The following is a 16214-nucleotide window of genomic DNA, read 5'->3' as shown; positions in this document are numbered from 1 at the left end:
GGTAAGGTCTGATCATATCTACACAGAGCTAGTAGTAAAGAGGAATATGTAATCTTAGTGGGTAAGGAAAGAAGATGTCTATAACCACTTTTTCTATATGAATAAATTAAAATATTATTCCAGCAGAACCAGATCAAATGCAAATGGAACCAAAGGCTCTGCCAGAGATACTGCTATATTCTGCATGGCAGACCAGTGTCCACCCAAGTACTGTCTAACAGCTGCCTAATTGGAAGTCATTGCTCTATTAACACAAAATCTCCTTGTTTGATTTTTTTCTGTTTGTTTTTTAAAAATGAATTGTCCTTGAAATGAATTTTCTCTGAATCAAGCCATTCACTGAGAAAGTAAATGGTAGATTTTCTTACGGACAAAAAGTAGCACTCATGGAAATTTAAATGCTAATAATTTTCATCAGCAGTGACTTTGAAGGTTCGCCAAATAAGGTTTGTTAAACATTTCTTTTCTTGCATGTAAATTATTTTTCTCAGCTCACAAAGAAAAAAGGCTACAATAAAAGCACTGTTGTAATGAAGATTTTATTGCACTCAAATATAGTGTTACCTTTAGTCAGATATAAATGCTTGTAACATTAGATTAGAAATCCATCAAAAGCACTTAGTGCATAAACATGTAACAAAACTAAAAAGGAGGTAAAACCCATGAAAACAGGTTTGTAGTAGGTGTATAGAGTTTGATACCTCTGTGTGATACAAACATTAGCAAATTAATTCTTGCAAGATCCTTGCTGGCATAGGGACAAATGTATAAGTTGTTAAAGTGAGTATTTTCCATTAAATAAACAAAATTATTAGAATGAGCAGGGGCACTGTGATGATCCCCTTTAACTTGCATTTTAAGTTCCAAACCTGTGTTTCCATTCCATTGGTATTTATGGTTTAGGACTTAGGATACTGAGCAGACTTTTTCCCCTCTCTGGATACGTGAAAATAATATCTATCACCTCTAAGATTTTACTTATTCACATTGTAGAAACATTCTCTACTAGAAATCAATAAAGGAACATTCTTGTTGCTTCTAAAACATCGAGCCCTTGAAGGCTTTTCCTACCACAGTGTTGTGAAATAGGAGTAGAGTGCTTTCGTTAGCCTGAATATACTGTCATATTTTCATCAAACATGAGTTGACTGCAGACTAATATTGGATTTTGGGTAGAAATCAACTATTAAAAGAAAAAAAAAAAAAATCACTTGTTTGATAGAAAAAGGTAAAGGTGAACTACAGGAACTACTCCTTCAAGGCACTTCACTGAGGAGAAAGGAAACCACTCAATCTGTTTTGAAGCCAACAGAAAATAAATAGTCTGTGCGTAGAAGGTGAGAACCAATCACCTAATAATAACACATACTGCAACTCTGCCATAAAGCAAAAAAACTAAGTTAAAGTTAAAATAAATTAAAATTAAGGTAAAATTAATACTGTGCTTAGGTAGCTACTTAAAAGTGCTGTAACAAACTCTTCCAACAATACCCCTTCGCTATCTGACAAAGCATTTCCTAACTGCAAATACAAGTCAAAGTACCCTTTCTAGCAACAAAAGTTTTTCTAAATGTATTTATAACAACTCCTGACAGACTGCCTCTTTTCTACAGGCCTACCAGAATAATGATCTGATGCTACTGTTGTTTCCGACGTACTCAGATTAGGGTACTGATGACACAGTCATTCAATAACTAATAATTAATTGAATTAATTTCAAAGGAAGAGATTAAAGGGAAAAAGATGCCACAATTTATAGCTTCAAAAAGAATCAAACTATAAAACAAATACTATTGTCAGACTATTCCAACCATTGGTATGTTAATGTCCTCTTTCGGTTTTCTATTTTTTGTTTGCTATGTATTCACGGAGTTATCTGGATATGAAAGTCAGGTTTTAGGAGTTATTCGCATCCCACTTTAAATACATTTAACACTCTGAACAACTGAAGGTTTCTCCTATCTGTGATAGGACATTAGAAAAAATAAATGTTAAATTAATTTTCTCCAGATTGGGTCTGTTTTGCCTGTGACAGTAATTGGTAAGCGATCTCCCTGCCTTTAACTCAATGCACAAGCTTTTCCATTTTATTAGAGAGCATCTGGGTGGGCATCTGGCAGCCAGCCAAGGTCAACCCACCACAGAATTATATTCATTCATTGATTCTTATATATCAATCTGTATATAAAACAAATATATTTGATGCAAATAGCAAAGCAAGATAAGAACAGAGATCATTCTATCTATTAAGAATAGAAACAGCTAATATATTTACTACCAATGCAACAGTAAATATACCATCCCTTCCCTCAATAGAAAGATGACATATTGAAATTGCAAGATACCATTGACATTTCAGTGCTTTATAAAAGCGATCAGTTGCTGTCCCTTGTAAATGCCTATAACTTACTCCTGCATTCTTCAGAAAGAAACTATTTTGCCTTTTTCAATTTATATGCAAAAATCTTTTAGAATAATTTTGGTTTAAAGGGTAGTTAGGGTGATATTGCAAAGCAGCCAAACTGAAACACATAGCAGGCTTTACTTCTACTTGTACACAGTTACATTAAAATGTAACTCAAGTTACTCAGTGCTATATTATTAGCAGAAGTTACTAGACTATATTGTTGGCAGTCTTACAGGTTTGTAATAATAAGATTCTATAAGAAGCACAGTTTGGAGCAACTTCTGTGTAAATCCTCCTCCAGTGGAGGAAAGCATGAGGACACTGGGCTCTACCTAATCCTAATCCTGACCACAAATTCTATTGCTTATGCTGGGTAGGCTGTGGCGTGTCAAATACAGCACTAAACTAATTTATATTGCTGATTTGACCTTCTTGCTGGCATTTACTCTCTCTTCTGCTTTAAAATGTTTGAGGCTTGGTTGGCACCATAGCAGTTTAGGCCTTGATGGTTTTTCTTACAGAGTATACAGGGGAGAAAAAAAAAAGAAAAAAGAAAAAAAAATTAGAGAGAACTATATTGACCTTTTCAAGACAAGTGCCAACAGAGATAGCACTCCCACAGAAGTGCTTTATTTCTGAATAATCAAGTCTGGCAGGAGCTCTGGTGTGGTGCAATCAGACACTGCCGTCTCCAATAAGATTAGGATAAAAATCTGTTCCAGTTGATTAAAAATAAATAAAAATAGAGAGAGATCATGTAATCTTTCTGTCTCAAGTTTACTAGATCAGTTCCCTTTGATATCTAGAAAAGAAAGAAGAGTAAATTACTAATTTTTCATACCATCTCCCATTAACAGCAGTTATCTGCATATTGCTAAAAATAATGAAGAATTTAGGTTTCTTGTATGTTTGATCTGCAATTTCTAATCCTCATTTGGACTTTAACATTTTAAACATAACAGTTATGTAAAAAAAATTGTTGGATCAAATTGAATAAACTTATTAATAGGGTATTTATAAACACAGCACACTAGTTATAAAGGATGTATTTCAGAAAACTACTACCTTTCTTGTATTTTGCATACACGAAACAAATTTTCATTTTGTATTTAAATGCTTCCAAAGACTTCTTTTTGGTCAGAGGTTGCTTTCTTGTACACTCCATACAACCTCCTAAGTTCTGGAATCACCTTTGGCAAACCACTTTAACCACCTAAAGGATGACTTTAAGCAACATGCAGCTGATTTTCTCTCAAGTTATCCTGAACACATATCCCATATTAAGCCTAACTACTATAGTCTCACTACATTAATTACACTTATTCACAGACTTCCACCAACTTATTGCTATATCTTCTCCACACCAGTACTCTTCAAAGTATCTCCACAAACTAAGTACATTTCTCCCTTCTATAAGTGACAAGACCAAGCATTTGCACATTACAACTTACCTTATTTCAGTACTGTAAGTATTAAACATAGTAGCTTGAAGCTACTCCAAGCAAACAGGTACTCTTACATCCATGATTACGAACCTAATAAATGCCCTACTGGGTCTGACCAGTGACCCCTCTAGCCCAGCACTCCGTCTCCAAGAGCTGCAGTAAGAGATGTTACTTAAAAAGACACTATGCCAGCCTTATCACTACTTATAATCCATTCTCCTCACTTCCCAAAAGAGGAAGCTCCTCTTCCTACAAATACAAGCTTTCCTGTTTCTTTTGGGTCTATTACACCTGAATTTGTCTACTGTTCTTTGAACCTGCTGAACTTCTGAAGTTGTCACCAAGTGGTCCCACCAATTCCCTGGCTAACTTCATTTTCAAAAAAATTAAATACACTTTTCAATATCAGCTGAAGGATCCTTTGCAAGAAATTCAGATTTCTAAAAGAGCATGTGAAGAATGTCCTGTTTACTTTTATCTAGCTACATTTAATGAGTTTTCCTGTTATCTTCATTTGGGCAAGCCTTCCAGATTTTTAATGCTATCCTTTTCCTTGCGATACTATCTTTAACTTTCCTATTGAGTCACACACATTTTTTACCCCATAGCTTTAGTTGGACTTTTTCTGAATTACAATACAAAGTTTACTCATATCTTTAAGATGGCATTTGCAGAATAGCCTCTGGGTTGCTAGTAGGCATGGGTATCTTGCTTGCTTGACCATCTGCATCTTTCATTCAGTTCCCTGTCCTGAAGTTGAATACTTGTATAATAGATTACTTGGATTGTTCTCTCCTGGTACAACATTAAGATAGTGATCATTCTCTCCTCCTCTTCTCCTCTGACCTCCTAGGTCCTGTGAATGACTCAAGCCCATTCCCAGAACAGTTCCTTTTCATGTTGGTTACAGGAATATCAGAAACAGTCATTTGTTGCATCCAAAGCTTTTATCTTCTCATAACATCCTGTCGAGGAACCGATTCAACCCATATGCAGGTAGTTAAATCTCCGACTTTATTGCCACAAAATTTGCAGTTTCTCTAACCTCACTTAACATTTTCTCATCACAAACATCATCTGACCTGAGAGCTATTAATACAGTATAATATTATATTATTAGAAGGAATTTTCATTCACAAGGTTTTGCACGGTAGGCTTCTTCTCCCTCCACAAGATTTTCATGCTGCTACATTTCATGCTGTCTTTTATGCAAAGTGCCACTCCCCTGCCTGTACGTCTAATCATTCTAGCAAAGTTGGCAGCACATTAACATCATACACCAGTGATTATTCTCTTTCCATCAGGCTTCCAACACATCTATTATAAAGCGGTTGTCATTTCATAATGAGCATTTTTGCATGTTCATCTTATCTTTTAGGCTTAAGATGATACAAAAGCACTTATAAGGTTTGCTCCAGCTCTGCTACTCATATTTCACATACCAGTTAAACTTAACTCATATATTCAGTTTAATGTTTTCAAAGAATTATAGTAAGATTCCTTTGATACCATTGTTGCCAAAAAGGCTTTTCACAGATTTTCTTCATTGATGTGCAACCATGAGTATAATCCTGATAAATCTTAAACACTTGATATTTCTTATTATTTCTTTCTCTTTCAAGTCTCTCACTACCATTAATACCAATCCTTCTTCTTGCCTTTAAAAAGAAAAGTTATCAGAAAACCAAAGATCATTTATGCAAACCATTCCCATTCATCACCTTATTTTCACACAGAACTTCTCAATTACTTTTTTTTTTTCTCCCCCCCCGCCAGCCAGGAAGAGAGACATGTAGCAATACCTTACTTTCACACTGATGTCTAAGGCAGTGATTTCACTCCTTACTTTTATTCTTTTAGCTGCTGACACAAAGCTAATGATTTGACAGTTCCAGAATCTTTCGTTTGTTTCATTCTTGGGGCATCTCAGAATAGTCTCATGTTTTCTTGCAAATACTTTAAATGTATGTACACTTTTCAGTCACAATCAAATCTTTTCTCAAGTATTCACATTGAAAATATTCCATTCACACACTGACCTGTATTTCCAGATTCCAAACTAATATTCTCCTCCCACATTCCCTGTGTAGCAGTAAATCTATATGGTTTTATGACAAAGGAGTTGGTTTTCCATTATGCCCTTGCCTACTTCTTTCATAAATATAATCTTAGATTTCTTTAAGATTACAAATTTATTCTGAGCCAAGAATAAATTCTGAGCCAATAAATAAATCACACTTTGTCCTCAGTAAGTTGCTACAAGAATACCATCAGCAGTTGATGCTTTAATATTTCTTAATGTTCCAGCTCAAAGTTTTAATTTTTATAAAACACGTTGCTTTCACAAAATGGTTCAATTCCTGGCAAGTGACAAAACCAGCTTTATAACAAGTAAAAGAATGAAGAGAAAATACCCTATACCACCCACAGCCCTTACATGGACTCATCGTTATCACCACCACCATCACTATTATTATTATTATTAAACAAGCACCACAGTGAAAACATTTCCTCCAATAAGTTACCAAGACAGTTGTCAGCAGGTCAAAGAAGTGATTATTTCCCTCTACTCCCCTTCTCTGTCAGGGAGAATTATCTGGACTACTTTTTCAGTTTGGGGTTCCCCACTTCAAGAAAAATATAGATATATTGGACTGAGTACAACAGAAAATCATCAAGATTATTAGAGGGCTGAAACACAAGATGCAGACAGAAAGGCTGAGAGCGCTGTCAGTCTTGCGAAGGGTAAAAGGCAAGGGAACTCTTACTGCTGTCTCAAACTACCTAACAGAAGGCTACAAATAAGAGGGAACCAGATTTTTCTTGAAGGTGCACAATGAGCAAGAGGTAACAGACACAAGTTGCAATAAGAGATATTCCAAGAAGATGTAATGAAAAAAAATTCACCACAATGGTGACAAACACAGGAACAGGTTGTCCATCCATACATCTCCATCTTTAGGGATATCTCAAACTCATCTGGACAAAGCCCCAGGCAACATGAACTAGACTGGTCCTTTTACGAAGGTGATTGGACCAGATGACCTTCAGAGGTCCCTTCCAAACTAAAAAAATTCCATGATGCAAGGACATGTCTCTGGACATCCTCAACAAGACTGATTTTTTTCTCCATGTATAGTCTTTGCTCCGTATTACTACTCACTATTTTTCCTACACTCTGAAGCTAGACCCTCATTTACTTTTTTATTCTTGCAGTAGTTTCTTTCATACCTACATAACATCTTCAGTTATTTCAATTGCTTCAATACCCATTCAGAATCAACATAATTTATAACTTCTGTACAAACATCTGCTAAAGCTTCAAATCTATTCTGTACTGTTCTGTATTCCTTTTTCTAGTAGAAATTCCTCAATGGATTGTTTACATAGACATAAGACTTCCCCTTTTGGATCAACACTGAAATACTTTTGGCACATCAGCTGGCAAAAGGCACCAACTGAACATTTGAGTACTTCAATGTGATTTTACTTAATCAGAATAAAATTCACTTAAAGCATCATTGAACATTCTGGTCCCCGCTTCCACAACTAGATACCTCTTCTTACACAATGACTTCAATGGAAAGAGTGCATAAGCAGACCCTTCAACAGAGTGGAAACCAGCTCATTCTTTGCATGCCGTCATTTGGCTACAGAATCATTTTCAGCTTCTCGTCTTTCTGGTTTTAGAGACAAAGCATTAGAAATAGTCAAGGACTGTTTCCAAATTGAGTCTAGTGAATAGCTTGCTGATTCTACTTTTGAAAGCATGGTATTAAATCTCTTTAAGACTGAAAAGTGAAAAAAACTGGATGTCTCCAATTTCTTTGGCAAGTTTTGTTAGTAAGTTATGTATAAGCTACAAAGAAGCATCCCCTGTCTCCATGGTCATGAGAACAAAAGCAGTTACTTTGCTGTCCTTTGTACTAGAATTCATGCTGTTAATAAGAGACACTGAGATGCCTGGTGCTGTCTCTTTAAGTATTTAAGCATTCATGCAAATTTCTGTAAACCACTCACTCAAAAAAAGATGAAATTTATTTCTATGTTGCCTTTTAGACACCTACTTGCTGTTCTAAACAAAAATCTTTAGTGTCTCCACTTCCTTTGAAAAATTAAGATGATGGCACACTTATATCACCCACGTGAGATGAGAGAGATTTCAAAACTTAAAGAAGGTTAAGCAGTAAGCTCCACCTGTAAAAAAAATAAATTAAATTTGCCCCTGAAGGCTATAGACTTTTAATAGCCCTCCCCCCCATTTGGTATAAGAGTATACTTCACTGATTTTTCAACTGTAGATCCAATAACTCTCTTCTCTTAGGTTTTGTCAAAACAATCTATTCGGTCCATTCAGTTAAACTTTGAAGGGATGTTAACCTTGTTAACTCCAATGTTCCCACTGTCTGTGGAGATTCACAATCCTCTTCTGAGCCATTAACAAGTTTGGCCTGAACATCATTGTCTCCCAAATTTTACTGTTTAATTACACATAGGAAACAGTATTTCCTCCAGTGGCTTTTAAACTTTCTAACTTATTAATTCAGGGAACATTCTTGGTAATTCTCCTAACATTATAAAGGCACCACAATTATCTTTTAGACTTATTCTAATAGATTCAAGCAAAAATATCTATGGTCTGTGAGGTTTTCTTGCCTTTTTATCTTTGTACAACATTCTTAATATTATTAAGTGTCAACAGTAATAAACTGTAATACTCAACTCAGTAGAAATACTGCTAGAGCATAAAAAGCCTGCTTTGACAAAAGCAGAATAAAGTTCTTTGTTATGGTAAAAAAAAAAAATTGAATAATACACACCAAAGCATACTAAAAAAAAAAAAAAAAAAAAAAAGAGAAACTTGAGAATGCCATGCACTATATTAAATAAAAATATTGAAGTGAAATTTGTAAAGCAAATTAAAAATATAATAATGTCTTTTCAATTTGAAAAGGAATTAATCATTGCACCCCTTTGGCTACCCCAAAGTACTAAGCCTCTGATACCAATCACGGGGCGGGGGGGGGTGGGGGAGGTGCGGAGAGCAGAGGAACGCGTCAGGAAGGCATTTTACATATGGGGCAGAATAACCTAAACTACTAGTGAGATGACTCACATCCAGAAAGGGAGAAAAGGTTTAAAGCCAGGAATACTTTCAAATATTTTGCTTTTCCACAAAGCTTTAAAAGCTGAAGAAGCTAAGCAAAATATCAAAGGAGATCTATGTTGCTACAGGTTTATCAGAAAGTAAAAATTTCATTGAAAGACTCTCCCTCCTTCACAGAACCAAAACACATCAATTATCATATGCATTCTGAGGGTAACACATCATTTTCTGGACTCTAGATTAGGTCACAGTATTTTATTAAGGTATTCTGACAAAATTTTATAAATTTTTTTTAAACGTGACTGAATAAAAGTCTGTATTATCCAGAAGCATTTCTTACTTTTTTTTGGTAAGGTTTTCCTTATAGGTCACACAATAACTGTCACTCTTTAAGTAAAATAGTTCAATACTATTAAGCAGTCTAGAATTTTCAAACTTTTTTCTTCACACATTCCACTTAAAAAATAGAACATTAATGTTATGTTCTGAATGTTTCATATATATATTTAAGCCCCAAGAATTTTAAAGATATCTCTAAAAGCTGAAAATTAAAGCAATCAATTACTTACCCCTTTTTTGACAACAGAACGTAAGTTCCAATTTGCAAAGCATGTCAGCATTCTCGTACTTGTCCTCTTCTGCCTTAACCCAAAAACAGGATTCTGTCATTTCCTGAGGCCTGATCTACAAGCAAGGGAAAAAACAAGATTTTATTGATTAAATTATTTTGATACTATGCAGAGACTGTACCCTGTAGAGTGTAAAGCACATGAAATACTGAAGAGGTCTGTAAAACACGTGAACTTTTGGTACATAACTCATCTTTAGAATTGTTAATATATTTCTGATTGAAGATAATAATGCTTACAGTAAGTGCTTTTGGACAAAACAATACAGACAACATACTGTTATCCAAGGTCTAAATGTAGCAAATTATCTTTGGTCTAGATTTAAAACCTGCGTAAACTTTAAATAGTCTCTGAACACAGCTGGTTTAACTAGATATTAAGTACCTTGCTTTTTAGATTGTAGCTTTGATTGCTTCATAAAACTCTGAAAATCTTTTTACTGACTTATTTTGGTCTAAATAATTATAGTTACCAAAACTCAGTAGATTGATAGTCCTAGTATACTTGATTCTGTCACAATGGATAGAAAAAAATAAACGGACTCTGTATTTTTTCAACCATTAAATTTACATAAGTACATTTACACTAAGGAAAAATGGAGAGACCTGCAATGCTTCTTCCCGCAGTCCAGGCTAGATAGATGCAAGATACTTGTTTGGAAACTGTATAGCTATCAGTACAGTGCAGTGACTGATCCAATGTAAACAGTTTGCTAAAAGACAAGGCATAGTAGGACCCAGGAAGCATGCTGGTATCAAGGTTGTATTATTCTAGACCAGAACTGACTTTTCCAGGCATCTCAGAAAGTCAACAGATGCTTGCCCAGATGATTCATGAGTCAAGGAAATGTAGTTTTCAGAAACAATGCAAACTAAAGGCAGAAAGTATTCATATCTTACATAATTTTAACTAATATATTAATTGCTTTATATAGTCTTACTCCTGACAATCTATTTACCCTAAGCTCTATGTAAGATTTTACCTCAAGTATTTGCCATTAACCACTACTACCTTGGACCAGTTGAGTCTTTTCATGGTAACCTCAGGTCTGAATTCTTTTTTAGGCTTCATTCCAAATGGCAAAGTGCACGAAGGTGGAGACCACTGTGCTCCAGGTAGGCCTGGTAGAGGTGGTGGTGGAGGAGCACCACCAAAAGCCAGAGGAATCCCCAAACCATTTGAAAGTGGTGGAGGAGGCGGGGGAGGTGGTGGTGGTGGTGGAATTGCTCCATTAGAAGGCAGCGGCGGAGGCGGCGGCGGAAATTGATGTGGTCCTGCAGCTTCCAGTGGAACGACAGATGCATCTCCACACGCTGATGGTAGAAAACCAGGTGGCAAGGAGCCATACTGTTAAGGAAGATATTCAGTTTCACAATTTTTGTCAACAAAGTGCCATAACAATCATAGTTTATAGATTAAATCCAGCAAGCCAATTTAAAGTCAGTGCCATTTTTCTTGTGTACGACAGTTAAATAGGAACTATAAGGAAGGCAATGTGCTTTTGATTTCATAATTGGAAGTCTCAACTCTGAAGCGGACATTCAGACCAGGGTGTACCCACCAGAAGTGACAAACTGAAATGCTATATCCCACTTATTATATTTCACTGATCATGACCTAAGAAGGTCATGATAAAATTTTATCTAGATTACCACAGTTTAGCTCAAATTAAAAAAATAACATCCTAATCTCTAGTGTTCTTATTTATCCTACAGAATACAGAGAAACATTCCAAGGATATAATAGCAGAATCTGAAGAGATTATTAATTCTGTTGAAAAACAGTAGGAGGATTCTTATTCCACAGAATTGAAATCACCAAGTGATGATGAAAAAAAATTCCTTCCGAAAAATACAGCTGCCTTACACACCAACTTCTTATTCTATATAGTAAGGACATCTATACTGTATCAAGATGGGCTTATGAGCACTTCAGTAAGTCTAAAAAAATATATTTATTTCTAGTATTTGAAGAACTTCTATCATAGACCTTCAAACATTAATAAATAGCTACCTGACAAAAACAGAAAAGAATAAATAAGTATTTATCTACTGATGATAGTATTAATCAACTTTTCAACTGATAATTAGGAGCTGAAACAGACCATTTTATTTTTTTAAAATGGAGGGAAATACAATAAGCAAAGTCTTTAATACTTTTAAAAGGAAATAGCTGAATATCAATAAATAAAAATAAATACATGCACAACAGTATTGTTCTGAATTTCTGAACATATGCATTTTTTACACTAACAAGTAGACACTGAACAATTAGGCTCTAATACCAAAAGAAATACAAGAACAAATACCAAATGCAACAAAAGAGTAAACAAACAAGACCAGGAGAAAAATAGTCTTAAGAGGTGGAAGTAGCCATGCTAAGTAGCTACTGATGTTATATGGAAACCAAAGATTCCTCTTAAGATAGATTTAAGAGTACTAAGTTGCAGTAATCAATTACTTGATATTTACAAAACATTCCAAATACCCCATTAACAGAGGGATAATTCATGGTATGATAATTAGTGAGCATAATCATATGTTAGGCTCACTATCTGCATGTAAAAAAAAAAGTTCTATTTAATACAAGAACAAGAGAAAAAGTAAAATAGGCGAGAAAGCCTATTTCACTCACAAAAAGTATTTCAGTATGTTTTCAAGATACACAGATAAAAATACTTTCTTAATGAGTGATACACAGCTCTCACTAAAATTATTTTTTTAGAATGCAACAATTTTTGTAATTGCTTTTTTAAAGCCTGTTTGACTTTAACAGTTAATTCTGACCAGAAACCTGAATTAGAATGACATTTTTAAACAGAGCAAAGCAGAGCTAAACTAATTTTCCTCACTAAGAAAATTAAACAAGCTCAAAAGTATTAAAAACACTCTATGATAAAAAACACATATTTTATCACCTTCATATATGCATGTCTTGCCAATGCTGTCTTTCTTTAGCCATTTTTAGACTATGCTTCTTATTCCAGGAAATAAGACACAGGAAAAATCACTTGGTCACACAGTCTCCTTAAACAGATTTCAGAGCTGAGGCAGTTACAAGTTAACTCAAGTATTAGTCTCAAAAATCTGCACTATTCCTCTCCATGACATCTAAAAATATCTATTTATGCTTGGAAATTGAAAAATTATCAGGAAATGTTGTTATCCAGCCACAGGTTATTTCTTTCACTGCTGGATATTCATGGTAAGCAAACTGAGTAATGAATAATTTCCTGTGTAGGGATAAAGATCAGAGTTATGAATGCTAATCTAAAAGCATAAGACTTATTACCCTATGTGGTTAATTACTTTGGAAATATATGACACTGAAAGCAAAACCCAAATGAAACATAAGGAAATAGTTTAATTAACAGAGCTCAGGCACAAAAAGGATCATCTTGGAACTCAGACAGCTAATTAATGTCACACTACAATTCTTTGTATAAAACAGAAATAAAGGAAACTAACGGTCAATAATAATCAATAACAAGGATTCTTTCAAAAAACCCTCAACTGTACTACCAGAATCTGCAAAAGATGCAAAATTAAGTCCCTTTCAAAAATAATACTTCATACATTCATTTAAACTGTCTTATACCTGTGATTTAAAAGCTTGTAATTCTGCTTCAAGTTCATTGATTCTTTCTTCTTTTTTTTGCAGTAGGGCCTGGGTCTCCTGATGAACTACAAAATCTTTTTCAAACTAAGAAAAAAGAAAAAGGAAAAAACTTGTTGATACTAGTCAGTTCTGCGTAGTTTCTTTAGTTTCCAACTCTTCCTTTTGTGTTTGTTAAAACTCACATCTTAATAGTATAAGGACACATACAACATATCTGCTATTCTAACTTCCATGTATCCACTGAGTGGAAGCGCCATCTCTATTACCAGTACAAGTATTTACCATATGAAATGGCATAAAGTACTTAATGTATTTTAAGTTGGAATTAGGCAGAGTAGCTTAAAAAATTGACATACAGTAATACAGAGTCTGTAGATACAAATGAGTCAATTCTTACTTTCCACCTGTTTATCTTGTTGAAGAAACTGATAACTGTTCAAATAAAGTATTCAGTTGATTTTGAGAGATTTGTACATGAAACCTTAAAATAAATAGTAGAAAGACTCTCAATTAAGGTTAACTACATTACACCACTTTCCTCTACTTCCTAATCCACAAGAAACATCCAAATTCCCACTTAAACACAGAACTATTAGTAATTTGAAGTTAAAAACTATGCCACATTCAGTTACATCATTCATGAAGCTATTAAGTAACCCCCTGTGTCCATCTTATGGTCACATAACTTGAGAATTACTTACTTTTCTAGAAAGTTCAGAAGCCCTCTCTTCACATTCTTCTAATCTTGCTTTATCTACACAAATATCTTGAAAAAATAAATAAACACACTTGCACATATACAGGGAACAAGATTCTTTATCACATATACAACTTTAGCTTGGTTTTTGGAACATATAAAGAAGTATGATACTGTAATAATTTTCAAAAATAGTACTTACCTACTAAGTGGCTGAAATTTATATCTAATCTTTTACGATACGTGAAATCTGGGTCTGTTCCACTTCGATGTAACACTATCTGGGACACACACTCTTCGATTAATTTGAAATACTGTGGACTAAAGACAGAGATGAGTTCTTTTACAGCATATTAATTTATCAATGTTTACTTAAAATCTTGTCTATAAACACAGTAAGGTCAATAGATTTGGGCTGACTTATTTCCATAGAAGGGCAGGTGCAAACCTCAAAAGTCTCAAAGGACAAATACATCTGGCAGCTTACTACACAAGACCAATTTACACAAAGCCTGAAAAAACAGTTCACCTAAAGATAAATGATTCTTGTATTATAAACTTTGCATCTCTCCCCCAATGGAAATACAGAAAGGAAGGAATCCCTCCTGCTTCCTCCCAGTAAAGAGAATGCTCTTCCTTCAGCTTGATCCCTTCTGGTTTTGTGACTTTTGCAACTATGGATGCATTCCAGCCCTGCTTCAGTAAGAGGAATGAAAAACACCTTGTTCTAAAATGCCAAGGGGTATGACTGCTGGGTCACTTGCCCAAAACATGCAAGCTGTGAATTCAAACCCTTTCAGGTGGAAGAGGTCTAGCACAGGTGTACCCATGTCAGGCAAGCACTCTTAATTTTAAGGGTACATCTGTGCTAGACCTTGCCTGAAAGGCAAGGTTATCCAGAACACTACGCAGAAAACAGATGGCTTTCCTTCCTGGTTCAGTTCATACCTGGTTCCTCCAGTGTTTCCTCAAAAACAACACAAGCAGATTTTAGAAAGGAAAGTATTTGGCAGCTTCAAACATCTAAGATTTTATTAACTATTTGCCTGTAATTTACCTGACAAATTTCTCAAGAGACGCTAACATGTTCATATTGACCTATAATGTAGATTGAGAATACTCAGTTCCCAACCAAAAGTTACTTGAAATTAAGCATATGTTCAGATTTCTATATAAAATGCACTTCTGTGCATACTTGGTTTCATCCTTTGACTCAAATACACCACAAAATTACAATGCTGCTAGCATGATTTATAACCCATTAAGAGACCTGTCCTGATCACTTATACTTGCAGTCAATAAGGCTCAGTTTTCAACAAAAATAGTTTTCTATATTTATGTATAAAATTGTACCCTAAGCAGAAGAGACATAAACATACAGATGGCATTCTTATTCAAAGCTGATACTTTTGAACAGGACTTCACAAAGGAATAATTACGAATTGCAATCCACACAGAAAAACACTAAACTGCATTTATCATTAAATTTATAGAATAATCTATTAATAACTAAATGACAACGAAATACATAATTAACATTTAACATAGCATTAAACATACCGTATAAAATAATCATTTCTTATCAGCAAAAGATGTTGGAGAATAGAAAGAAAATATCCTTCAGCGCTAGTGTCCTTAACTGTATTCCACACCATGTTGTAAACATCATTTACTTCAGTAAAAGTGTTAAGGAGAGTAATAGCAAGGAAAAAAATACTTCAGTCAAATGTTGACTGATAACTTTTTAAAACAGAAATTATACCAGAAAAATGTCCATTATACACTTTATTTTGTTCATGTTTCTCTTGCTGATATCAAAAGGATATTCTAGTTCAGATCTAATATCTTCTAAACGATGAGAGAATTCAATCATGTCTTCTTCCTTATGCTCATTGAACACTTTCAGCTGAATATCTAGCGCTTCATTCTTTATACATTTCAATTGCTGCAAAGAGGAAACAGTAGAAAGGCTTGCAAAATTAGCATTTCCATATGTAAATAGACCTTATCTTTTTAATAACTTACATAAGTCTATCTTATTTTAAAGTTTAAAATTACAAGAACACATGAGTTAAGTTAAATATTCAAAAGGTAAACATGGCTTCAGTCTGGCTTAACAAGTGTCTGCACAACAGTCTATCACATTTTCTAAATCAAAGTCCTAACATGCTGAGGAATCAGCATAAAGTTCAGAGAGCAGACTTCACCTTTTCATTCTTATTTTAAGACTGATTCTCATATCTAACTGCTCATACCCAGACTTAATAAAATGCCTTTGAGAATAATTCATTAGAACTTGTTCTCCCATTCC

The 16214-nt window shown here is 34.5% G+C and overlaps 1 protein-coding gene across 1 annotated transcript in view; it reads right to left on the bottom strand.

Annotated features, from left to right (window-relative positions):
* The window catches only part of DIAPH3 (diaphanous related formin 3), a 258871-nt gene that overhangs the window by 173085 nt on the left and 69572 nt on the right, over positions 1 to 16214 (bottom strand). Inside the window, exons 11-17 of the mRNA XM_052786020.1 lie at positions 15730 to 15848; positions 15464 to 15580; positions 14106 to 14224; positions 13908 to 13972; positions 13186 to 13290; positions 10600 to 10935; positions 9529 to 9643 (exon numbers count right to left, since the gene is read on the bottom strand). Coding sequence (XP_052641980.1) covers positions 9529 to 9643; positions 10600 to 10935; positions 13186 to 13290; positions 13908 to 13972; positions 14106 to 14224; positions 15464 to 15580; positions 15730 to 15848 — 976 coding nt within the window. The remainder of the gene's footprint in view (positions 1 to 9528; positions 9644 to 10599; positions 10936 to 13185; positions 13291 to 13907; positions 13973 to 14105; positions 14225 to 15463; positions 15581 to 15729; positions 15849 to 16214) is intronic.

The sequence above is a fragment of the Harpia harpyja genome, chromosome 4 (genome assembly GCF_026419915.1).
Source record: "Harpia harpyja isolate bHarHar1 chromosome 4, bHarHar1 primary haplotype, whole genome shotgun sequence".
Classification (NCBI taxonomy): domain Eukaryota; kingdom Metazoa; phylum Chordata; class Aves; order Accipitriformes; family Accipitridae; genus Harpia; species Harpia harpyja.
Note: the sequence above shows the minus strand (reverse complement) of the source record. Positions and strands in the feature narration are given on the sequence as shown.